The 27,130-nt window shown below is 46.0% G+C and overlaps 1 protein-coding gene across 1 annotated transcript in view; it reads right to left on the reverse strand.

Annotated features, from left to right (window-relative positions):
- The window catches only part of TRPM1 (transient receptor potential cation channel, subfamily M, member 1), a 160,763-nt gene extending 142,385 nt beyond the window's left edge, over positions 1-18,378 (reverse strand). The window contains exon 1 of the mRNA XM_012000570.1: positions 18,035-18,378. Within this exon, the coding sequence (XP_011855960.1) occupies positions 18,035-18,088 (54 nt within the window). The 5' untranslated portion in view covers positions 18,089-18,378. The remainder of the gene's footprint in view (positions 1-18,034) is intronic.
- Positions 18,379-27,130: the final 8,752 nt, after the last annotated feature.

Consider the following 27,130-nt stretch of genomic DNA (forward strand, 5'->3'; position numbering starts at 1 on the left):
ACCCAAGAGCCAACATAAAAATGGGATCTCTAATTTCTAAAGATCTGAGTACTCTGCCTTCTAATAAACCTGCCTTTTTCATGGACAAGAATTATGGCCCCAGAAGCTGCAAATATTCTCAAAAGTGGCAAAGTCTTACTAAAGATAATTCAGAATGACAATGGCTGTTATATGGAATGTTACAGGTGAACACAGAACTGGTTATCTCGGAAGCACACTTGAGTCTCAAGCCTCTTGAATTAGGCAGGGAGAATGGGATTATTATTCTAACAGGCATTCGGAAGTCTCAAAGAGACAACAGGATTCTAAAATTGCTTTTTAAAAAATTCATTGTGAAGAGCTAATAAAAGCTAAAAGTACAAGACGTCCCCCATACCAAGGACAGTAAAACCGACATGATTCCTACTGCTCCTCTGTATCCTATTTTGCCTAAATATTCACAATCTATTAACTTTCTGTCGGAATTGCCTATATTCGCAGAAGAAAACAGTTAAACAGTTTTCTTAAAAGATAAAACCACCCCAAACCCTAGGAAATAATACTTAAGTGATTTATGTTCCCTGGATAAAAATAGAGTTCAGAGCCATAGTTTAAAATTTTCCTAAACCTAGAAAAAACCTGCAAAAGTTTTCTGAAGAATCTGAGATCTCGACTAGAACTTGTGACCCTGAGTCATCTGATCTCTACCAACTAACCCGCATGTGTGTGGGAACTGGGGAAGCCCAAAAATGGGTGAAAGAGGCAGAATGATGTTATCTGACAAGCCCTACCACCTGATCCACTTATGGGCCAAGCAAAGCCTGAAAAATGACCATAGAAAGCCATTCTTGAAGAGACTCAGTTCCATGGCAACAACAACCTAGGGTGGCCTTCGGACCCCTGAAACAATGGTCTCCAGAATATTGTTGCCATCGGTACAAACAACCAGGGCACTGGCAAGGGGGCTGCCCTTACAAAGATTTTGAGGGAAGCTCCTAGAAACAGCCTGCCAGCCCTCTGAAAATCTTCATATTAACCACCAAGACTGATGGCCTCCAAGGGAAGCTCTGATACACTTCTTCCCATTATCCAGTCTGAGTAGATACCAGAGCCCCTATTTCTACTTTAAACCCCACTCTTACAGGACAACCTCTGTCTTGGAATAGAAAAGAAAAATTCAGTTGTGAGGGATATCAAATTGAGCTCTAGGAATGAGTCCAGGAATAAAAAATGCCTTCTTTGCCCTGTTTATTCAAGGGCTCTGTCCTGAAGTCAGTTGTCTAATTAAGAAACAGGTTAAGTTGAAAAGACTGGGCTGAGTGTAGTGGCTCACACCTATAATCCCAGCACTTTGGGAGTCTGAGGCAGGAGGATCACTTGCGCCCAGAAATTCAAGAGCAACCTGGGCCACATAGTGGGACCTCATCTCTATTTACAAATAAATAAATGAAAATTTAAAAAAGAAAAGACTATGTATTAACTAAATGATTTCGAAAACACAGTTTCTTAGCACTTAGCTGGCTTTTGTTTTGTTTTGTTTTTGAAATCCTTGTAAAAGAAATTTATATCTATAAAGAAAATCTATTTTTAAGGGTGCTTCCCTTTCTACATCTAAATCATTAGGAACTTTGACAGTGGAGAATAGATTGGCTTGAAGTTTACGTAAAAAAAAAAAAAAACACCTTACCTTTGTATAAGGTGCTTTGGCTGACCATTTTGCCTGATCTAGGCCTTACCTATGACCTTTTTTATCTTGGCAAATAATGATGTTTAGATCTAAGTTCTGTGCCTTTGACATGTAAATTTTCTACCTCTTTCCACTCTTTTCTACCTTTTTAAGAGTCCTGCCTTTGGATGTACAAATTTGATGTTGCCTAGATAACAGTTGTTTAGGCCAATAGAACAGGTAATCAGGGAGGGCATTAATTGTCTAAACAGGGGAGAGAAACTAGTTGAAAACTGACAAATGAATAATCTTATTAAAACCATATCGACCTCTGTGTGCGTGTCTGTATGTCTATCTGTGTTATGCATATGTGATGTGTCTCCACCAAAATATAAGAAAGAGTCATAATGAACTGGCTTAAAGAAAAAGTTAGCACTTAAATATTTTATCAGAAAAAAGAAACTAACCTAAATGCCTTTTTGTTCGTGTGACTTGGGTAAATCTTTGGTAAGTAAGACTAATTTAATATTGTTGGTTTAATAAAAACAGCTGTGTCTTCTGATCAGCAAAATACGAATGTATTTAACTTTAGCATTCCTGCTTAGGTGGCAACTGTCTACCACTTGTGTGCTGTAAAATAGTTAGCAGCAAAATCATTGAGATGATGGCTAACTTTGTGTAACCAGCAATGTAAGCATAATTGTTAAGAATAAGTAAATTATGTGGATGTAAATGGGATACAAATATATAAATACCATTCTCATAATTTTAAAATCTTTTTCAGTCACTTAATCCTAAAGTCATGTTATGATTAATAGATATTCATGAAATGTTTAAGTCATCTCTAAGTTAAAACACTGAAACATTAATTGTTGAACATAAGTTTAAGGTATATATGCTTTGTGCTATAGTTTGGATACTTGGCCCTCTAAACCTCATGTTGAAATTTGATTCTTGGCTGGGCATGGTGGCTCACGCCTGTAATCCCAACACTTTGGGAGGCCGAGGTGGGCAGATCACCTGAGGACAGGAGTTTGAGGCCAGCCTGACCAATATGGTGAAACCCTGTCTCTTTTAAAAATAAAAATAAAAATAAATTAGCTGGGCATGGTGGCGGGAGCCTGTAGACCCATCTACTTGGGAGGCTGAGGCATGAAAATCACTTGAACTAGGGAGGCAGAGCTTGCAATAAGCAGAGATCGTGCCACTGCACTCCAGCCTGGGTGACAGAAAGAGAATCCGTCTCAAAAAAAAAAAAAAAAAATTGAATCATAGGAAAGAAAACAAATGTGATTCTCAATGTTGGAAGTGGGGCCTAATGGGTGGTGTTTGGGTCTGGGGTGGGATCCCTCATGAATGGCTTGCCCCCACCCTCGTGGTAATGAGTGAGTTCTTGCTTAATTAGTTCCTGTGAGAGTTCCCTGAAGAGCTGGTTGTTAGAAAGAGTTCTGGTATCTTCTCCATCCTTCTTGCTGCTTCTCTTCCATGTGATCTGCACACACTGGATCACCTTTACCTTCCTCCATGAGTAGAAGCAGGCTGAAGCCCTCACCAGAATCAGATGCTGGCATTATGCTTTTCATACAGGCTGCAGAACTGTGCACCAAACAAACCTCTTTTCTTTATAAATTACTCAGCCTCATGTACTCCTTTATAGCAGCACTAAACGGAATAAGACATTTTCTAATCTTTGTGTGTTTGTTTGTTTGTTTTTGAGACAGAGTCTTGCTCTGTTGCCCAGGCTGGTGTGCCATGGTGCCATCTTAGCTCACTGCAACCTCCGACCCCTGGGTTCAGGTGATCCAGCTGCCTCAGCCTGCCAAGTAGCTTGGATAACAGGTGCCTACCACCGCACCCGGCTAATTTTTTTTGTATTTTTAGTAGAGAAGGGTTTCACCATGTTGGCCAGGCTAGCCTGGAACTCCTAGCCTCAAGCGATCCGCCCACCTCAGCCTCCCAAAATGCTGGGATTACAGGCATGAGCCACCACACCTGGCCTCTAATCTTGTTTTTATATGGCATGGTGAAGCTAAATATGTTTTGGTCTGTTAGTAAACATAAAAAATTGTTCTATGAGGAATCACATATTTCTATAAATTAGAACATGCATGTTTATAAAATGTTGGTATATGACAGTTCAAAATTTATTTCCTAGGTTTTCACTAGAAATTAAGTTTATTAAATATTAAAAATTTTAATTAATATAGGTAATTCTGTACGCAAAGTGTATTAAAAAAGTAAGATGTGTTTTTGGTGAGAAAATTGTAGAAGGACATGAGGATATACCTTTGTTAAAGAAAAGACTAATTTCATCTAACTTGGAGGTTATTTAGAGAATGTCTTAAAATATGGACTAAGGAAAAAAATAGAAACAAGGCAGACAGAAACCAGTACGTAGGAGAAAGTGGTGCAAAAAAGTCTATAAATATGAGTGTGTATTTTTGATAGAAAAATGTTGAGAAGAGAAAGTAATTTTTTTATGTATGAGAGAGAATTTTGTGTGGTCATAATGACAGGGAAAAAAGTATATTTTTGTTATGAGGTAGAATGATTGGTTATTCTAATATGAAGAAAGAAATTTAGGACAAAAAGGTTTAAGCAAGTTGTAGAAGATTTGTGGAAGTAAAATCCTATGAAAGAAATTTTGTGTGTGATCAAGTTGGTTAAAATTGGTTGTGAGGGATATAAAATCGAATTCTATTAATAAGTCCAGGAATAGAAAATGCCTTCTTTGCCCTATGTATTCAAGACCTGTGCCCTGAAGTCAGTTGTCTAATTAAGAAACAGGTTAAGTTGAAAAGACCAGACTGGGTGCAGTGGCTCACATCTGTAATCCCAGCACTCTGGAAATCTGAAACAGGAGGCTCTCTTGAGCCCAGGGGTTCAAGACCAGCCCAGGCAATTTCGTGGGACCTCATCTCGATCTACAAATCAATAAATAAATGAAATATTTTTTTGAAAATAAATGAAAATATTTTTAAAAAGAAAATATATCAACTAATGATCAATTAAATGATTTCTATATATCAACTAAATGATTTCCAAAACACAATTTCTTGGCACTTAGCTATCTTTTTTTGAAATTCTTTGTAAAAGAAATTCTATTTTTAAGGGTGTCTCCCTCTGCATCTAAATCTTTAGGAACTTTTACAATGGGGAAGACTTTGGCTTGAAGTTTACATAACAAACCTTACCTTTGTATAGGTTTTTCTAGAAATTAATGTGTAATATCAAAAAGTACACTGATGCAAAACTGAAATTTGATTTATTAGGTTAAAACAACAAGGTTTTTTTTTAAAGTATTGATTTGCTCTTAGTAAATTATTGTGAGATCTTGTAGGTAATTGGCCTAGAAAACAATGATTCTGTTTAATCAAAATAATTTCCTATGCTTCACATTTTCTTTGTTAAGTCATTGATTACTTAGGAAAACTAACACTTATCTCTATTAAAGAGTTAAGGTTTTTGACCATTATGTTACTTCTTGTATTTGCTTTTGAAGTCTTTAATTATCACTCTGGCTAAATGAATGATTATTATTTAGCACAGTGACTTGTAATCTTATTTTTGATCAAGTCTTTTGAACTTTTATTTTTGACAAACGGCCCAAAATCAAATTCACACTTAATATTTGACCTCAAACTAACTTTTGGACACTCCAGAAGGGCCCCTGGAAGTTCAAATGAGAAATATTAAACCAATTAGACTTATTTGATATGTTACATTTTGTGGAAAACATTGTCAAATAATGTTAAATTTTCTTTGAGTTATATTTGTATACATTCCTAAGGTGTGCCACAATTTATGAAACTTCTAGAAATCTGATGTGTTATCAAGTCATAATGTCAGTTATTATGTTAAAGTGTTGTACACTGCAGAAATAACCAAATTTTCTTGTCGATTGCATCCTTTCTATAATGGAGTCTCATCAGGCTTTTAACCATGGCCACTTTAAGTCTGGTTGTCTACAGTTAATTACTTTATTCTGATGCCTTTCTGAAAGCTTTTTGCAGGCAACTACAATTCTAAAGCAATGTGTCTTCAAGGAGGTTTGTAGAAAGGATGGAAAGAAGTCTGACAAGTATAGGTTTCTGATAACTTTGAGCTACTATTGGACTGAGTAAGAAAGCCTAAAGCTCAGTTGAAGAAACAGATGGGTTTGTGAAACTGCTGAGATCAAACAGAGCAAGAATTAATTACATGAAGCTGAATGAACTGATGAAGAATTATGAGTTTTCACAGCTTTTTAATTTGAAGTATTGTTGGTTCATTTAATGTTTTGTTTTGTTTTGTTTTTTTGAGACAGAGTCTCCCTCTGTTGCCCAGGCTGGAGGACAGTGGTGCTGGAGTGCAGTGGTGCTATCTTGGCTCACTGCAGCCTCCACCTCCCGAGTTCAAGCGATTCTCCTGCCTCAGCCTCCTGAGTAGCTAGGACTACAGACGTGCCACCACACCTGGCTAATTTTTGTATTTTTAGTAGAGATGGGGTTTCACCACGTTGGCCAGACTGGTCTTGTACTCCTGACCTCAAGTGATCCACCCGCCTTGGCCTCCCAAAGTGCTGGGATTACAGGCATAAGCCACTGTGCTCGCCCTGTCTTCCAGTTTTAAGGAAAGTTGTTTTTTTTTTTCTTTTAAGCTAGCTACAGCTTACAGCAATTTTGTAAAGTATACTTTTATAAACAAAAATTAGAATGTTTGCTTTTCCTGCCTACCTGATCCTTCTACAATTCAGAAGCTATCTGTGAGTATTCTTACTTGTATGGCAATATGGTTATTTGAATAACTTCAATAATAATTTGCTCTCTTTATAACAGGATACAATTAGAAACATTGGTTGTACTACCAAGGCTTTGACTGGAATGTCATATTTGAGAATACGTATGGAAAGTTAGGTTTCAAGAGTTCCGAGTCTTACAGTGAGTGAGTAAAAGCTCATCATTTCCTGGCAGGCGCAGAAACCTCAATATATAAGACGCTGCAGGCAAAGTCTGATGTCTGCCTTGGTTCGGCTTCCTAGTGTCCAGGTGTTTCAAAGTTCCATCTGAGGCCAGGTACAGTGGTTCACACCTGTAATCCCAGCACTTGGGAGGCCGAGATGAGCCAATCACTTAAACCCAGGAGTTCAAGACCAGCCTGGGCAACGTGCCAAAATCCCGCCTCTACAAAAAAAATACAAAAATTAGCCAGTGTGGTGGCACATGCTTGTAGTCCCAGCTACTTGGGAGGCTAACGTGGGAGGATCACTTGAGCTGGGGAGGTCAAGGCTGCAATGAGCCATGAGCGCACCATTGAACTTCAGCATGGGTGAGACAGCAGGACTCTGTCTCAATATAAATGAATAAATAAAAGTCCAATCTGAGATTCTTTGTCAAAATATCCATCCATGCAAATTTAAAAGGAGCCTATGTGGTTACTCTTGCTGTAATTATTAATTATGTAAATAAGGTCAATGAGACTAAATTTATTTTGCAAACAAATTAGTTTTACTCTGTTGATCTTTGGTATAAATGGGGGTGACTATAAGACAAAAATCACATTTCAGAAGAAAACTATAATACACCTATTATTAAACTATGGCCCTGTTCACTGTTTTTGAGTTTTTTTTTTTTTTTTTTTGAGACATAGTTTCACTCTTGTTGCCCAGGCTAGAGTGCAGTAGCATGATCTCGGCTCACTGCAACCTCCGCCTCCTGGGTTCAAGCAATTATCCTGCCTCAGCCTCCCGAGGAGCTGGGATTACAGGTGACTTCCACCACACCTGGCTAATTTTTGTATTTTTAGTAGAGATGCGGTTTCTTCACATTGGTCAGGCTGATCTCGAACTCCCAACCTCAGGTGATCTGCCCACCTCAGCCTCCCAAAGTGCTGGATTACAGGCGTAAGCCACCGCACCCGGCCCCGGCCTTGTTTTTGAGTTTTTATTATCTGTCTGTAGACTGGACTAGATTCTAACAACTTCTTCTCATTTTCTCCAATATCTTACCACTCTCCAACTAAAACCAAAAACTGCTCTGTTTCTGAAGTCCTATAAACTGAAGCTGGACAACTAGATATAAGTCTCAAGGGAAGGTCTCATGCCCTTGATGTGTGAGCCACACAGAGTTCCCTAGAACGTGCACTGCCACAGTCAGAGACGTTCAAACTGGAAGCCGGGACAAGAGGATGCTGACTTAAAGCTGTGGACAGCCTTCTCCAAGGTGTCAGAACAAGACTCCGTGTCATAATGACTCTTATCCCTTTTAATTCTTTTTTTACATATGCCTGCCTCTTTCACTTGGCAGGATAACGCTGCAGTTACAATTTCACAATCAGTAGCTTCTGTGGGTTAACTGGATGGAATGTTGACTCTGTCATATCAAACCTAAATAGTTACAGGATCTAACAAATCCTCTAGGCCACCTAGTGGGCAACTTTTGCAACATCCCAAACACAACTGTTCAAACTGTATTTGTGGTCTCTTTTACAGAGGTAGCACTCTCTTTTTTAATTTAACCTACTCCGGGGAAGCTAGATGTTAGAACTGCTACCTAACAATGGAACGGGGAGGAAGCTATACAGTTGCTGACACTTCTTGTTGTGCATAAATACATCAGAGCGTGTAGAGACACAGCTGCAAAAAATCAACACACAGCCCACTCAAAATGGGTAGAGGACTCATCAGGTTCATTTTTTGATCTGTTTGATTTTAGTTGGTTTGGCTATAAGGTTGTCTAATCTTTTGGCTTACCTGGGCCACACTGGAAGAAGAAGAATTGTCTTGCACCACACATAAAATACACTAATGCTCATGACAGCAGATGCAAAAAACAAAACAAAACAAAAAAAACACACACACACACAAAAATCTCATAACGTTTTAAGAAAGTTTATGATTTTGATTTGGCCCAGACTTTGAATATGGGCCTCATTCAAAGCTGTCCTGGGCCACAGGTTGGACACACTTGGTTTGTGAGGACCCTGGTTAAGGAGCATACTCCATATTCAGTATTAACCTCCTTATAGTCACAATAGTGTTCTCCTTGGTGCACTGTATCCTCTGAAAAAGTTTTAAATGTTTGCATGCAGCCATCCACCAAATGTCAAATGGTCCCTTTTCAGCTGGAATGACAAAAAACTCAAACGCACAGTCATGAGACACCATAACCTGTGAGTGACGTGCTGAGACTGGAAACACAGAAACTGAGGGGTTGCTGAGAGGAGTGCTGACACCCTTAGTTCTGGTCTCACCTAGGTGACTGTCTGACCAAAAGTGGGGAATTAGTAAATAAAAATTAAAAGAAGTTGTTGCTTTTGGACTAAGCCTGCTCTAGGCCCCAACAGACCAGACTAGAAATCAAAATGGAGTCACCCATGTTAAAGTTACACATCACCAAATGGAAACTCAGTCGTTACCTGGCCTTCTGGAAAATCAGGAGAGAGAGATAACAGCCTAATTTACCAAGCAGGCCAGTTTCAGTCTTCAATCAGCATGATTATGAAGTTCCCCTTGCTTTAATCCTTAACTTGAAATAACCTGATATTAACCAATCCATTCATTTTCCATTTTTCTGTCTCCCTGTTCTCACATTACAAGGAAAGTAACTTTGAAATGACCAATTCAAGGCCGGATGCGGTGGCTCACGCCTGTAATCCCAGCACTTTGGGAGGCCGAGGCAGGAGAATCACCTGAGGGCGGGAGTTCGAGACCAGCCTAACCAACATGGAGAAACCCCTTCTCTACTAAAAATACAAAAAATTAACTGGGCGTGGTGGTGCATGCCTGTAATCCCAGCTACTTGGGAGGCTGAGGCAGGAGAATTGCTTGAACCCAGGAAGCAGAGGTTGTAGTGAGCCAAGATCATGCCATTGCACTCTAGTCTGGGCAACAAAAGTGAAACTCCGTCTCAAAAAAAAAAAAAAAATTCAATGTTTGTTCCTTGTTTCTGTTTTCTTCAGCCCTTTTTGTGCCTATGAAGCCAATCTCCTTTGCTCAGCTCAGTGGAATTAACTTCTTCTTTTTTATGGAATAAAGTATTGCCTGATTCTAGAATTGCAAAGAAAGCCAGTTGAGGCCTTTAAACTAAATTTGTTTTCATTTGGTCTTTTCACAGTCATCATGGATCCCCAGCTCCAGAAACACTGCCCGGCACAGAACTGAGCTATGTGCACATGTTTATCTTTATTAAAGCACCTCAGCGGGCTTGCAGAGAAAAATAACAAAGAACTGTTCTGAATTCCCATAAACACTTTATTAGCTGATAATAAGATTTTGCTCACTTTTCAGTCGGGGTTCTGAAATTAAATTAAATCTATGACTTTTTACAAGGGTATTCCTTTAATGGCATAAAATATGTAGAAAGCAAAGAATTTCCTAGTGAGCAGGCAACATCATCACACCTCACAGATACGGAAACTCAGGCCCAGAGAGGTGGGACGGCTGTCCTGTGGCCACACATCTGAACTGGGATTTGGACTAAGGATTGCCAGTGGCTCTTGTTCATCACTCCCAGTCGCTCTCAGATTAGCTGCCCCTGCAGTCCCCAGGCTGGGAATTGCGGTGCAAGCAAGGCCTGTGTATGGCAAAGTGCAGCTGGACGGTGCCACTCAGGGTAACATGGGTCTTCTCTAGACATTTACCTGTGTTCATTTGGGGGAGCATTTCCAAGCACACATATAGGCTGATGTGGAAAAAAACCTATAACACTTCTCAGTAGCTGAGATAACCCTGGGGGTGGAACTGCTTTAAAGGGGACCAGGGGTCCAGGTGCCCAGGGAGGTGGCGGCTGCTGAATGGCCTGCCAGTGATGGTGGCTTCGGTTTATGGCTTCTGATCTGCTGAGTAGTGAAATCTTGCCTGGGGCTGGTGTGCCTGTGGAATTGCTGGGACCAATTAAAAAAACAAATCAAACAAACAAAACAAAAACCGTCAGCAGGGGCTGGGAAGAGAGAGGTCAAGGAAGGACAACAGGGAGGCACAGAGATTGTGCAGTTTGTCCACTGTGTCCTCAGCCTTCCCCAAGATTTCCATAACAACATGTCCTTGCGGGGAGTGGGGCAGTCCAGGCTGACCCCAAGGGTCTAACAAAGGGACAAAGCCAAGAGACAACTTTTCTGAGTCAAAGATCCTCAAATGAAATGGATCTGAATGGTAGGTGCGAGGACAGCAGGACCCGGCTCCTTGATCTTGGGAAATGTGTTAATGAGCTGGGGGTGAGCAATGAGGCTGTGCTCACACCCTCCAGCTCCAAAGGGGGTTAGGGGGCTGGGGGCCTTCGGGTGACCTGGCTCCGGCACAGCTGTACCCTGCGTTGTGTAGGAGAGAACGCTCCATCCTGATTATGTAAAATCAAAGTCCAACCATCAACATTACATACTAGCAAATAATTCTCTGTGATGGTGCGAATTTCAATGGAGCTTCAAGGCCTCCCTCAGTGGAGAAGTAGCTTTGTTCTGTGAAAGGAGGAAAGGTAAACTCTTCATCAAAAGGCTCCCATGCCTCACCAGGGAGAATGAAGAGACAGACAAGCAGCTAGTGAGTGGCATGCACCTGTCAATTTCAGCAGCCTCTCATCTGTGCAGATAAGAACTCTCCTGGCCTTGGTGCTGTAAGGGATGCTAGTCATCTAACCCCCTAGCAAACATGTGTAATCTGCACAGAAGCCTGTGGGGAGAAGGTGGCTGGCTGATTTTTGCCAGCACACAGACACCCCCAGGGTAACCTTACTTCTGGCGCCTGTTAGACAGCTGGGTGGTCTGATGATCCATCCCCTAGGCATGCCGGGAGCCAGGCAGCCAGGGTGGGCACTGGGTCTCCTGCCTCCCCTCCCTGCAATCCTGGGCAACCTGCAGATGCCCTGCACAGCACACACGGCAACAGTGCGACCCACCTGTGTCCCCTCAGACTTCAGTGGAAGAGTGACCCCGCAGGTCTGAGAGTGGCTGGTTCATGTGAGATGCCATGACCAACCTTTCTAAAGTGGAAAACACCCAAGTAGCCTAATAGCCAATTAGGCTATTCTAATTCTACGTGGAAGGGTTCTACGTGGAAGGGAACTGAGGGCTGGGGAGGCCAGGCAAGAAGCAAAAATCTGTGAATGGCCAGAGGGACACTCTATTGGCTTTGGGGTGGGGACAGGCAGGAGAAGGTGGCTTTCAGGACCCCTGAGAGTTTACCCTGATCTCTGAGGAGCCACCGCTACCTATTGCTCCAAGAAAATAACATCCCGGCTTAGCTGAGGGGGACAGGTGTGTGTGTTCTCTGGCTGTGCTTAAGACACCAGGTTTTTCAAGTATTTCAGCAATTACAAAGGGTTCTATTTAATGCAGCATGCATAGGAACCAAAGGCTGTCCCTCTGAGCCTTTGAGGATAAACTGAGGGCTGCCTGGGCCCTTGGGGTGCATGGCTGCTATGACTTGTCATGCATCTTTAAAATCCCTCTTCCATCTTGACATTCTGCCAATTTCTTCAATTCTGAAACCTGAAGATATTCTGTCGGTGAGCATTGACAATTTGGTAGTGACTTGGAGCAGCAAATTCTTTTTCCTTTCTGTCTTTCTTTCTTAAACATCCTGTGCTTGCTGCATCCCCAGGCCTCGGTGGCAGAAGGAGGAGCCCATCCTCTAGCTGTGCGGGAAGTCAGGGGTAAAGCCTATTCTCCATTTCATCCTTAGGAGCTAACTCCTAATCTTGTGTTGCCAGCAGCCCTAAGTGTTCTTAAGTGTCCTCAGCCTGGCCTGGGCTCCAGAAATGGTGATGTATTTTGCATGGAAAGGGTTTCTTCTATAGGCGACTTTGGGTTAAAAGTCCCTTTGCGGGACTTATCAGAGCCTTTAGTTTGCTGATGTGCATTGTGGATCTCTAACAGAGGACTCTGTGGTCCCTTTGGTTTGGAGCTGGGCATGCCCTCAGGCTGGCGTTCCTGGGTGCACTTGTTGTTAGGCTACAGAGGGACCCCTTGGAGAGGCGAAAGGAAGAAACTGGTCAGGCAGGCAGTTAGGGTGGCTCCTCGGTTGAATTTTTTCTTTTTTCTCTTTTTTTGAGATGGAGTCTTGTTCTGTTGACCAGGCTGGAGGGCTGTAGTGCAATCTCGGCTCACTGCAACCTCCACCTCCCTGATTCAAGTGATTCTTCTGCTGCAGCCTCCCAAATAGCTGGGACTATAGGCGTGCACCACCACACCCGGCTAATTTTTGTATTTTTAGCAGAGAGGGGGTTTCACCATATTGGCCAGGCTGGTCTCAAACTCCTGACCTCGTGATCTGCCCGCCTCAGCCTCCCAAAGTGCTGGGATTATAGGCATGAGCCACTGCACTTGGCAACTGAATCATTTAACCCTATATAATGTGGCCTACTTTCCAACCTGACTATGGCATAACAGCACATGACATAAAAAAGGAAAATGGCCAGGTGCAGTGGCTCACACCTGTAATCCCAGCACTTTGGGAGGCCAAGGCAGGTGGATCACTTGAGTTCAGGAGTTCAAGACCAGCCTGGCCAACGTGGTGAAACCCCGCCTCTACTAAAAATACAACAATTAGCCAGGCATGGTAGTGGGCACCTGTAATCCCAGCTACTTAGGAGGCTGAGGCACAAGAATCACTTGAACCTGGGAGGTGGAGGTTGCAGCGAGTCGAGATTGCACCACTGTACTCCAGGCTGGGTGACAGAGCAAGACTCTGTCAAAAAAAAAAAGAAAGAAAGAAAGAAACAAATCAAAATATTTTACTCCAGAATATGTTGCTTTGCTGTATTTTGAAATGGCCCACCATCTTTTGTGGGGGAAAATTTGCAGCTGTAAAGAGTTCTTTTAAGTAGTAGAGCTTTCCCTTTCCAGGCCTTCCCAGTCCTGAAGAGATTAGCTGAGAGTCTAGCACCTTTTAAAGACCTAAACAGGAAACACTTGCCATCTATTGTCTCTAAGGGTGGCCACCTGAGAGACATCATCTACATAATAAAAACTTTGAACTTCCACACACTTCTTTCTATTGATTCCAGGTTTTTGATAATAACTGAACTTTTTCAACCAATTGCCAACCAGAAAACACTTGTGTCCACCTATGACCTGTGGGCCACCCTCCCCACAATATGTCCCCATTTCTGGACCGAACCAGTGTATACCTCACATGTATTGACTGATCTTTTATTTCTCCCTATAATGTATAAAACCAAGCTCTAACTCAATGCCTTGGCACATGTTCTCAGGACCTCTCAAGACTGTGCCTTGGGCCATGGTCACTCATATTTGGCTCAGAATGAACCTCTTTAAATATTTCACAGAGTTTGACTATTTTTGTCAGTATTACAGATACAGCTAACCACCTCCACTTTGAAGAGATATATGTATTTATTTTGGATTTCCCTTGTGTGTCTTAGATTTTTCTATAAATAGTATGCTTTCATTTTTTTTTTTTTTTTGAGATAGAGTTTCACTCTGTTGCCCAGGCTAGAGTGCCGCTCACTGACTCCATCCTTGACCTCTTTGGACCCAAGTGGTCCTCCCACCTTAGCCTCCCAAGTAGCTGGAACTGCAGGTGCCCTCCACCACACCTGGCTAATTTTTTGTATTTTTCATAGAGATGGGGCTTCATTATGTTGCCCAGGCTGGTCTCGAACTCCTGGATTCAAGCAACTGCCCACTTTGGCCTCCCAAAGTGCTGGGATTACAAGTGTGAGCCACCACGCCTGGCTAGGGGCTTATTTTTCAATTCAGCAATATGTTCTGAGGTTTATCCATGTTGATACAGGTGGCTTGGTTCATTTGTTTTAAGCGCTGTGTGGTATTTCATTATGTGAATAAACAAAAGTTTATGCATACCCTTTTGAAGGAACTATTTATTGTTTCTGGTCTTCTATGGCATGCAGTGTGAATGTGAGCATTTTTGCACCTTTCCTTGTACACATGTGCTAGAATTTGTCTAAGGTAGACGGGTATCATTGCTGGACTATACTATTACTAATTGTATTTAGGATCTTGACCTTTGACTCGTGACTTTATCTGTGCCTTTTAGCAACAACAACAAAAATGTAGACAGGGATAAAAGTGCCAGGCAGAATCTCATTTTTCATCTCCTGCATGAGTACTTGGAGGCCTGGAAGAGGGACTGTTTTGGCCAGTGGGGCCTCCCAGCAGCAGGCTGCAGAGAGATGGAGCTCAAGGCTCCCCCGTGTCCCCAGGGATTTACTCACTGCCTCAGGATTCCACGCTGTGCATCCCTGTTGGTCTAAGACCAAAGGAAGAGCTTCAGAGCTGGGAAGAGCAGACCAGCCAAGGACAAAGGGTCAGATCTGCCTTGTACAAATAGAGGGTCAGGCGAGATGACCCTGGAAGATTTGTACATAGTGCAGTTTGTGTGTGTTTTTCCCACAGGGCAGCTGGTGTGTTTCAGCACACACCGTGCAGAGGGGTGCTGCTTTCAGTTAGGAAACCGGGAACCGGCACCGAGCTGCTGCGTCAGTGGAGGGTCGAGTATGCAATGAGATAGAATGAAAGCAGTCCGCTGTATGCCCATGTGATTTCACGCCTGTTTCCTAGTACTTCCTTAAAGAATGGCTTCCTTAAAGCCAGAGGTATTATCTTCCATTCTTCCATCAATAATTTTACTTCTTAAGCAAGGGCTTTTATAAGCAGGCCTTAGGGCAAAGTGTGCCATCAAGATTCTTAACTCCTACAAGTTTTTGTAGGAGCTTGGCATGCACCACTGTTGTAGGACAGGGGTCCAGATCCAGACCCCAAGAGAGGGTGCTTGGATCTCGTGCAAGAAGTAATTCAGGGCGAGTCCATGGTGAAAAGTAAAAGCAAGTGTATTAAGAGAGTAAAGTAGGCCGGGCTTGGTGGCTCACGCCTGTAATCCCAGCATTTTTGAGGCTGAAGCGGGCGAATCACGAGGTCGGGAGATCGAGACCAACCTGGCTAACACGGTGAAACCCCGTCTCTACTAAAAATACGAAAAATTAGCCGGGTGTGGTGGCAGGTGCCTGTAGTCCCAGCTACTCGGGAGGCTGAGGCAGGAGAATCGCTTGGGAGGCGGAGGTTGCAGTGAACCGAGATCGTGCCACTGCACTCCAGCCTGGGTGACAGAGCAAGACTCTGTCTCAAAAAAAAAAAATAGAGTAAAGTAGTGAAAGAACAGCCGAACGAACAGCTACGCCATAGACAGAGTAGGACGTTCCTGAAAGCTAGAGGAGGACATGCCCACGCTAGGTGTGATATTCATGTATATGGAGAGATGTGCTCTGCTACAAGGGTTTGTGATAAATGATTTATTTTCTTAATTATTATATTTTGCAAGAATCAATATTATTATTTTTAAAGCAAAATTAGGAATCCCTTTGTTCTCCAGATATCGGGATATCTGGACACTCCCAAGTCTGGGTCTGTTTAGTAAACATTATTAATTTGTTGCCATAACCGTAAACATCTACAGGCTAGAAAGGCCTAACTTTCTGGGAATGCAGCCCAGCAAGTCCCAGCCCCATTTCCCCAGCCCTCACTCAAAATGGAGTTGCCCTCACTCAAAATGGAGTCGCCCTGGTTCGAACACCTTTGACACCACCACAGTGTGGGATCACCTCGCTGTGATAGAGGATGGGGGCAGGGGTCATCTGTGTCCTTGGGCTTGAAGTAATGCAGAGTGTGAGATCCTGTAGGAATGGCTGTGAGTGTGCTGACATAAAGGAGGTGCTGTTTTTCAATCTGGACCAAAATGGAAGTGATTCTCCCGTCCTCCCCTTTTGCTGAATTCCCTGCTCCCAGACCCTACCCATTGCAATTCCAGGGCACCAAACATACAGCAGTATGGGCACAGGTGAGGAGGTGACATCAAATCCAAAAGACAAAAGCCTGTTCCTTTTCAGAGCTTATCAGGAAGAACAGTGTGGGCCAGCTTAGTGCCGGGGAGGAGGAGGTCTCGTGGAGCCACCGGGCCCGGGCTGTACGGCCAGCGGTGTGTCTCTTGTTCCTGCCAAATGCAGCAGTGCATTTGCGAACGTAAACTTACACAAGAACACGAGTACATGCCATCTCTAAAAATAATGCTGACTCACACACGCGCACAAAAGCAGATAGACGTGCCTGTACCCCACTGAGCCCCAAGGATGGATCTTTCCCATTTTGGAATGGAGGCGAGCTTTAACTCTTTATTGTTATTATTTTTTAAAGAGGCTTTTATTTTTTCCATTTGCATTTTCAGGTTCATGAGGTGCCAGAGACTAGCAAACACTTGGTTGGACATCTGCTTCTGCCCCATTTTATGGACCGGGAGACCGCAGCCTGGTGAGTTGCGTATGGATGGGAAGCAGTTCCCGCCTGAGGCTCTGTTTTTAGCCCGGATAAGGAACCTGTCTGAGTGTGGTCACCTGGCTCATACTGCTTCAGCGGCTCCGTCCCCAGCTCTGGGGTCGGTGGGCATGTCACAGGTGCTCAGTAAGTGCCAGCTAGGGGGCTGTACCCTCCCCGGCCAACACAAGGGCTGCACCTGCTGCTGCTCTCCCAGCTCCCTTGCTGCCTCCCCCCACCCTCCTGTGCACAGTGGGCAGCGCCCTGGAAGAAGCAGAGATCCCTACTGAGTCCTCAGGGTGTGCAAGGGATGCCCAGAGGCCTCTGCTGTGGTCTGGGCTGGCCTCCCACTCCATGCCAGGGGCAGTCAGGGAGTTAGGGTGAGAGACAGTGGCCTGCCAAGTCCACCTGGGCTCAAGTGGTTCTTTAAGGCAGCCCCGGGTGCTCAGGGCCACCGTTCCCAGGCTGGCTCAGAGTCACCTAGGAAAAGCACACCTAAGTCTCAAATCAGCATGTGCTGTGGGAGGTCCTGTCTGGGGTTCCTGGGAAAGGCTGTTCCCCACAGCTGGTGACAAGTCCTGGGAGCCTCTTGCCCTCCCAGGTTCTCACCTAGGGCCCCTCTGGCCTTCCCTCCTGTTAGATGGTGCTGTCTGCTTTCCTCTATCAGACCCCATCCCCCGAGGGCGAGGCCCAAGCCTGAGTCATCCCTAGGTCCCCCAGAGCCCACACAAACATCTGATGCAGAACAAAGGGGAGCTTGAGTCCAGCAGAGAGAACTAAGGGACGCCACCCTCGCAGGGAAAGCAAGAGATGCAAAACTCTGCAACTGCTGACTCCAGAATGGCGAAAGGCACAAATGCCACCCAGATGCCTCCCGGGTGTGCCACGGCCACTGGAAGGTGGGAGCAACTGAGACCACAGGCATAGGACGCGGCGGCAGGAAACATAGGGCACCTTCTGAGAAGGGACCCTGACATGAGAGCTCTGAACACCCCATGCCCCATGCCCACCCAGCACAGTTTGGGAGGACAGGGCCCGCGGGGCCAGCGCTCTGAGATGACAGAGCTGGAGACCAGTGTGCTTCTGCTCTTCCTCCCGGCTGCCCGCAGGCCGCCGGCAAAGCTCACTCACCTTCTGTGACCCTGATGTAGAACTCTTGAGCGAGCCCCGCTTGAAGGAGCTCATCTCTCTCGGGCAGCCCGTGAGTCGCCCTGCTGACTCCCTTGGGTGGCCAGGCCGGTGGCACGGGGGCTGCCCTCCCTGGGTGGGCAGGAGCAGAGCCACACGCTCGGCGGCAGCCCCACGCACTAGGCGCGCGGGCCCAGATCCTGGGGTGAGGCCAGCCGGCAGCTGGGTCAGCCCAGGAGGAGCATGTGCTGGCTTTTGGTGGCCCCTCCTGCCCGACTCCTGACACCACCCCCAACATCTGTAATCAGGCCTAATCCCTCCATCCCCAAAAGGTTTAGAGGGAAGAGATTTAGCAAATGGCGATTGAAAGTAAATCTACTTTGACAAAGTGGTGGCTGCAAAGGGTGGTCAAATGGGAAGGATTTGGCTGTCCCGAAAGGTGCATTGTGAGGGCAGACAGCCCCTCACTGCTGGCATCTGAGGCCCCTTGGAGGGTGGCATCCAGATCCCAGAGGCCTGGTGCCCACCTGGCCGACCACCTGAGTCTCAGAGCAGAATTTGCATCCGGGCCTGGGCCATGGGTCTCAGCTCTCTCCTTGGAGCCGCCAGTGGGCATTTTCTCCCCGTTAATCTGGCAGCAACACAGCAAGCCGCCTTCTGCAGATCCTGTGGCCGGTGGCCTGTCTGCTCTGGGCTCTCTGTTACGTGGGGCTCTCCGTGTCACTTCTGATTTCCAGGGCGCCTGTCTCGCCCCTCTTAAAGGCAGGTGGGATCACGGGTCTTTGCAGTGCAAGCTTGGCCCGAAGTGTGCCGCCCTGGCTGCCCACCCTCCTCTGTCTCCTACAGGCACATGCGTGTCATCTCCCACGTGCAAGGGAACAGACTGGAGCTCAGAGAGGACAGGCCATGTATTCCCGTCGTCGTAGACAGATTTTTAATGACTGGCAAGCTGAAAATATAACAGGAGGCTGTGAAGCCCTCATAGCTGTGGGGCCAGGACCCGCCGCCTCCTCTGGGAGGCCTGTTGGTTGTGGAAGTTTGGAGGGTGGAGGCACGACCTCCACCTCTTGGGATCTGGCTTAGAACCAGCACATCTCTTATGGGGTGGGGCCGGCCCTCTGTTCCCCGCTGTCTCTCAGCACCCCTGAAGTGAATTCAACTGATATATTTTGAGCTTGTACTATGGGCCACGTATTGTACTTATCAGGTGCTAGGGATACATGTGGGAACAGCAGGGGAGAGTCCCTGCCCTCCTGGAGCTGACCTTATCATGGGGAGGCAGACGCCTCGAGCAATAAACGATACAGCGTACCAGAGGGTGTAAGAGCCAGGCAGGGAAAGAAAGCAGAGAGAAAGGCCGGGCAGTGGCAATTTTAAATAGGGAAAGTCTCTGAGAAGATGGCTTTTGAACAAAGACTGGGAGAAGGTAGCTGGTGAACGAGTCCACTGAGCAGGAATGTGGGAGGGGGATTTCCAGGCAGAGGCAACAGCCAAAGGCTTTGACTCTGGGGCCTGGCTGACATATTCAAGGAACACCAAGAAGGCACAGGCGCCTGAGAGGGATGCTGGGATGAGGGCAGCTGCAGAGGTGATAGTGCGGGACCTGGGAGCCATTCTCAGCACCTTGGGATTCGTTTCTGATTATGATCCGATGTGCAGTTTGAAAGGACCACTGTGGTTCTTAAGATGCACTAGCCACTGGGGCCAGGCTGTGGCGAGAAACTTGACAACCTGGAAGAGGGTGGGGGCAGAGGAGTGATGGGTGGGGGTCTGACCCTAGAGAGAGTTGGAATGTGGAGTGAAGAGGATGTGCAGGAGGGGCAGATGTGGGATGTGTGAGGAGGACAGACATTAGGAAGCTGCAAGACTTCGGGCCTGGACTGCCTGGAAGATGGGGTCACCTGAGGTGACATGGAGAAGGCTGTGGATGGGGTGGGCTTGGGGGAGGGGCCACGCCTTCTGCGCTGCTAAACATAATGGCTTTTCCAGTCCTACTTTCCTGAGGCCTCACAGAGGATTGGATATAGCCGATGCCTCATCCTCAGGCTGTCCCAGTTTGCCTCCTTGTCCTCAGGCAAATCCTCAGCATCCCGCATGGTCTGACATCTTGTACCTAACTGGAATTGTTAACATTCCTTGAGCCTCTGTGTAAGACCTCCTCTCCTCTCACTGGACCCCGGGTGACCTCCCCCTCCCCCTCAGCTCCATTACCATGGGACAATTCCCCAGTGGCACCCTCCTGCCCTGATAACCCATCCTGGGCTCTCTGCACTTCATACCGGGCTTCCAAGCTGGCTCCCCATCAAAGACACACACCTCAAATGCAGCTCTTCCCCACCACTCTCCGGTCCACTTCCTGACCTGGTCTTCCTCTAGGTTTCCTGTCTCAGTGATGGGTACCTCATCAGCAAGACAGGAAGCCCTCATGCTCTGGGACCCCATGTCCTAGCCACCTCTGTACTGTGGTCTCCCAGACAGCTGTCTACACCTGTGCAAACAAGGATAACTTTTAAGACTGCAGATCTGGTCAGGTAATGTTCCTGCTCAAAACCCCTCAGAGCTCAGGACTGACTCAGATCCTCACCTGCCTCTAAGATGCTGCCTTTGCCACCTCCCCACGATGGCATCCTTTGCCCTTCTCCCCTGCCATGCTCCTTGGCGTTCTCTTGTCCTCAGCAGTACTGAGATGCTGGTCACAGCATGTGTGTGTGACGTTACTTGGCTAACCTGTGCCTCCTATCTCTGGGCCTCCTGGCGCCTGTCCTGGATCTGTTGGGCTCACCAGTTCTATCATTTCTTTGACTTTCAGAGCATTGCAAAAGTATGGAAATGCTCCAAACTTGTCTTATGAAGCTAGCACAATCCTAACACCAAAGCCAGACCAGGAGAGGTCACCTTAGACCAGTTCTCTGGTGAAAATAGACATGAAACTTAGAAAGAATATGGTAACGGCCAGGCGCAGTGGCTCACCCCTGTAATCCCAGCACTTTGGAGGCCAAAGCAGGGGGATTACTTGAGGTCAGGAGCTCGAGACCAGCCTGTAATCTCAGTTGCTCCAGAGGCTGAGGCAGGAGAATCGCTTAAAGTTGGGAGGCAGAGGTTGCAGTGAGCAGAGATCACGCAACTTCACTCCAACCTGGGTGACAAAGTGAGACTCCATCTCAAAAAAAAAAAAAGACTATGGTAACAAGTTTAATCTAGTGCAGTTCTAAAAGAAAAGACCACATGACCAGCACAGTCATACCTTATTCTCAGGAATGCAAGGATGACTCAACACTAGAAAATCCGTTCATGTAATCAAGCATATTAACGGCTTAATGAAGAAATGCCCTGTGATCATCTCAATAGCTGCCAAAACCATATGGTCTATCTCGGTAAGGCAAAAAATAAAATAAAATAAAAACAAGAAAAAGAAATCCAAACCAAAAACAAACAAACAAAACCCCAAAATATTTGACATTTAGCAACAATTCCTTATTAAAATAGAAACAAACAAACACTCTCAGCAACCTAAGAATACAAGGAAACTTCTGTAACCCGATGGCAGATACCTCCTAGAGGCATCCTGCAGGCATCCATGATAACTGGTGAAATATTAGAAACAGTTTCATAAAGATCAAGGACAGAATAAAGATGCCTGCTATCTCCATAATTGTATTCAACATTTTCCTGGAGGTTCCAACCAATGCAGAAATATAGTAAGACAAGAAAAAGAGAGAAGTAGTATGAATATTGAGAAGGAATAGAAAAAAAAAAAAGATCTGCCTACAAAAAGCTAGGAAAACTAGCAAGCAAACTATTCGAATTAAGAAGAGGATTCAGTAAGATTGCCAGATACTAGGTCAACAGGAATAAAATAACAGGTTTTCTATCCTCAAGCATAGTCAATTAGAAAATCGTTCACATCATATTGCAAAAGAAACAATAAAACACTTGGTAACAAGCCTAGAAAGAAGTGTGTAAGGTCTATAGGAAGAAAACAATAAAATTTTACTAAAGAATATAAAAGGAGACCTTGACAAAATATATATTTTCTTTCTTTTTTTTTGAGATGGAGTCTCACTCTATCGCCCAGGCTGGAGTGCGGTGGCACCATCTCGGCTTACTGCAAGCTTCACCTCCAGGGTTCAAGTGATTCTCCTGCCTCGGCCTCCCGACTAGCTGGGACTAGAGGTGTGTGCCACCACACCTGGCTGATTTTTGTATTTTTAGCAGAGACGGGGTTTCACCATGCCGGTCTCAAACTCCTGACCTCAGGTGATCCACCTGCCTCAGCCTCCCAAAGTACTGGGATTACAGGCGTGAGCCACTGCGCCCGTGAACATGTATAATAAAAACATATTATACATGTTTACTTTACAAAAAGATTACATCTATCAATCAATCATATCTTCTAATCTATGGTGTGTTTATTTGAACATTGAGAAAAGTACAGATGGATATATAGTAAGTCTGTGTTTTGATGTTAGTTTAAAAAATTTTTATTTTATGTATATTTTATTTTTAGAAAAAATAAAAATTAAAAATGAGAGACAGGCTCTCCCTATTTTGCCGAGCCTAGTCTCGAACTCCTGGGCTCAAGTGATCCTCCTGCCTTGGCTGACCAAAGTGCCGGGATTGCAGGTATGAGCCACCTCACTCGGCCAATTCTAGTTTTAACATTTCGCAAAATGATGCATATGTGCCAAACAGTTATACAACCCACAATAAAACTGTTAGCCCCTGCCTTACCTTTTCCCCCTTCATCTCCTGTTCACTGAGATAATCATTTTCAATTCACTTATCTGTTTCTTTGGTATTTACCTCTAGATTCTAAATAACATACATTTAATATTATTTCTAAGTCTTTCAATTGCAGACATTATGTACTGACTATTTATTAGGGAAGGTAAATAGATATTGTAGCCCTCACCACTCTCTCCAACCATACTTCCTTCCCTGCAGTCTTCATGGGGTGATGTCATAGGTCTGGAGTAAACTAATATTTGGTGTTCTCTTTACTATGGAATAATTTACTTATAGTTCATATATTGTTCGTATAGCTTCCTTTCAGCTTTTCGTTTTGCCTGAAGTTGATATTTGCTGAGTTTTCCTTCATTTAATTAGTTTTGTTTTACTATTAACTTATCTCTAAACTCTCTGCCAGACCTGTAACATAACTCTGAATATTGTCAAATTGGTGACACATGCATTCCATTTTCTTTTCATTTTCTTCTTGGAAACAGGCTGCTTCTTTCTGGCTGCTCTCTAGGTTGGCTACAACCATATCACTCTAGCTTGGGACACAGCTGGGAGTCTCTCTCCCTTCCCCGACCTGACTCTTCCCCCAACCCCATCCCAGTCTCCCTGGGGTCACTGGGGCCTTTTCACCAACTCACCTGGAAGCTTTCTCCCTGCTCTGTTTCCCTGAATCACTGACAAAGAAAGGCAGGGTTTCCTGGGGGAACTTTCCACCTCTCAGCCCCAGGAAACTGTGGGTAGAGGCGCTGAACTTGGGGTGGGAACAGGTGTTTCAGAAACAATGAGCCCTCATGACTGATGTCATCTGCTCCAGAAACTACCAGCTCAGTTTCAGTTTGAAAGACCCAATTCCGGGTCGGGTGCAGTGGCTCACGCCTGTAATCCCAGCACTTTGGGAGGCCGAGGCCAGCAAATCACGAGATTAGGAGATGGAGACCATCCTGGCTAACACAGTGAAACCCCGTCTCTACTAAAAATACAAAAAACTAGCCGGGTGAGGTGGTGGGCGCCTGTAGTCCCAGCTACTTGGGAGGCTGAGGCAGGAGAATAGTGTTAACCTGGGAGGCGGAGCTTGCAGTGAGCTGAGATCGCACCACTGCGCTCCAGCCTGGGCGGCAGAGCGAGACTCCTTCTCAAAGAAAAAAAAAAAAAAGAAAGACATGATTCTGGCCAGCAAGGAGCTCACCTTCTGCCAGGGGCACATGCATGTAAACACTGAGCAGGAAGAATAAAATGACTGCTCTGAGAGAGCTACCTGGCAAATACACAGTGGTGGTTGCCTGCTACTCCGTGTTGGAAAGATACTGAGGCCACCTGGGGACAGCAGATAAAGAACTCTAACGGACCAGCTCTGACTGCCATGGGTCAGACGAGGTGGCTCAGGCTGTGTAGTCGTCATATTCACCATGTCTGGTTAGTAGCAGGAGCCACTGATTTTCAATAAGGGCATCATTTTTGCCAACAGATATCTGTGCCTCAGTCTCTTCCCATCTGTATCTTTCTATCTCTCTATTGTTTTCTCTCTCTGCCTGTCTGTGTCTGTCTCTCTCCCCCCATCTCCCTCTTCATGTTGCCCTGTAGTTTTCCCCTTAAAAACATGTAAATTGGTTTGCCAGGGAACAGAATGCCTTTGGTGGTTTGAGGCCACTGAAGAGGAGGTCTTGTGGTAGCAGCACCCAAAGGAAAGCCCAGGCAGGAGAGCTCGGCAGCAGGGCTCTTCTTTGGGTTGGGGTCAGGATGCTTCCAAAAGTGGACAGCCTCAAAACTTCTGCAAAAACAGAGACTGCAGGAGCTCATGTCATTAACTGTGCCATTAGAAATCTCCAGACCCCAGAGAGTGGAAAGAATTCACTTCACATTAAGCCCAAACATGATTATTCTCGCTCCATCCCCCAGGCTTAGCGGCCTGCATTTTGGAGCATCCCAAATCAGGATTAAAAGTGAGCGTGCGGGGCCAGGCCAGAGTTGAGCCCCTGAACAGAGCGGGGGAGCACCTGTATGGGGAGAGCGGCCGAGGCTGCCCTGCGGTGTTGGAGTGGGGGGTGACTTCTTATCTCTGTGGCCCATCTGGCTGCCCACCTGCCACTGTGTCACAGGACATGAGACAGGTGGCCCTTCTCTGAGAGTCTGCTGCGTGCGAGGAGGGGAACTGGGCTCAGCTATGCAGAGCTGTGGGGCTTTGGGCCCACTGACTTCCCTTCCCCATAGCGGCAAAAGCCCCACATCGCCCACTGTTTTGGTCAGAGGTCCTGATATGTGGGGGAGTGCCTTGTAAACTGTAGAATGCTTCCTAATTTAAGGTTTAGGGTATTGCTGCAATGATCAGGGTTTGAGCCTAGTAGACTGGCTGCCTTGGTTGTGATAAATGTGGGAACAGTCATCCACAGGCACAGTCTGCTTCATTCTAACATTTTTCACATTTATTGGTTGAGTGTCTGATATTTGGAAAAGATGGGATTTATAGCTTAGAGGACATGGCAAGCCGGTCCTCTAAGGCTCAAGAAGGCTGCACGGGGCAGATGGAGCCTCATCATTGTGTGCCCCACGTCGCACCACAGTTGAGAGACCCCAGATGGGTTTTATGCCCTGCGGGTGATGGGGATCGCTAAAGCACAAGCAGTTTGGGACATCTTGTTCTAGAAGGGACGAGAACATTGCCCAGGTGGTTCCAGACAGCTCCTCCTTATCTCAGGCAGGTGCATCCTCAGTACACTCTACAGTGATTTTAAGATCTGTGAGCAGATGGGGAAAAGCTGGGTTGACCAAGGCCTGTCAGAGACCTGTCCTCCTGCAGTACATCTCACAGTCCCTTCCCTTTGCCTTCTAGCTTCCTCCAGGCCCCGGCTGCTCTAGGTCACATCTGGTGTCTCTCGCCCTGGGTCACTGCCCTCTACCCTCCCTACTTCCAGAGCCAGGGTAGGCCCACAGACTGAAGACCACTCTTGCCAAGCCTCAGTGGACAGTGTGTCTCATGCATATTATTTCTCTTCTGTGAGACTAGACCCCTGATCTTGCTACTGCACCCCAGGACCAAAGAAGGTGTGTGCATGGGAGGGGCTCCCACCAACACATCTCCCAGGGGGCTGCCTGAGGACCACCAAGCCCTACCCAAGCCCCCGAGTGCAGCTTAGTGCACCATGAAGCTGCCAGGATTCACTCTCGAGAGCGTGCAGTCCTGCCCCAAGAGAAGCATGTCTCCCCCAGAGCAAAAATTGGAGGCAAACTGGGTTTCAGTGTGAGGTTCTGGAGGCTCGTGTTTCGATGAAGGCATCCCACTTGGTAATTGTAATCACGTGCTAGGACTACAAACAAACATCTGCAAATATTAAAAATACATTTTCCCTGAAGATCTCCATGAATTGTCAAGGGTAGAGTAAGCAGGGTGGTCCTGATTCATGTCGCTGGCTCCTAGGAGCTCAAAGGCATAGTTGCCACACCCAGAGTGAGGAGAGAGTGTCAGTACTTAGGGGATTATTGGTTCATGTGTCATCAAGAGGTGCCACACCTCCATGGTGTAGACTTCGACTCCCTGGAACCCAGCCTCCCGCAACCCGCCTGTGTCTGCCCAGCGGACGAAGAGTACTGCAGAGGTGGGAGGGGTAAGGCTCACACTCACTCCCCTGCTTCTGCCAGACCCTTTCCTGGCCTCCGCCAGGCCTACAACAACCTTCCCAATGTCCCCTGTCATGAGCTCAGGCTGCTGTGACTGAGCACCACAGGCTGGGGGACTTCAACACTGGAAGTCATTGCCTCATGGTCCTGGAGTCTGGAAGTCTGAGACCCAGATGTGGGCAGGGCTGGTTTCTCCTGAGGCCTCTCTACTTGGCTTGGAGATGGCCATCGTCTCCCTATGTCCTCACGTGGCTGTCTTTCTGTGCACATCTGTGTCCAGATTTCCTTTTTTTTCTTTTTTCTTTTAGAGACAAGGTCTTGTCACCCAGGCTGGAGTGCAGTGGCCCAGTCATGGCTCACTGCAGCCTCCAGCTCCTGGGCTCAAGTGATCCTCCTGCCTCAGCCTCCTGAGATGTTGGGACCACAGGTGTGAGCCATTGTGCCTGGCTAAATTTCCTCCTCTTATAAAGACACCAGTCAGATAGGATTAGGGTCCATGCCAAAGACCTCATTTTAACTTAGTTATTTCTTTAAAGACTCGTCAAATACAGTTTCCTTCTGATGCTCTCAGAGTTAGGGTTTCGTTCTGAGGTATGAGTACATGATTCATCCCATGCACCCTGGAGGAGGTCTCCCGGCCCCTTAACTCTATGGCGTGTGTCCCTCTAACTCTGCGGTGTCCCGAGAGTCATTTCTCCCACACCTCCGGCTCCTCAGGCTGCTGCTGCCTCCTTCCCACTCTGCCAG

This window comes from Mandrillus leucophaeus, unplaced genomic scaffold (assembly GCF_000951045.1).
Source record: "Mandrillus leucophaeus isolate KB7577 unplaced genomic scaffold, Mleu.le_1.0 Scaffold631, whole genome shotgun sequence".
Lineage (NCBI taxonomy): Eukaryota > Metazoa > Chordata > Mammalia > Primates > Cercopithecidae > Mandrillus > Mandrillus leucophaeus.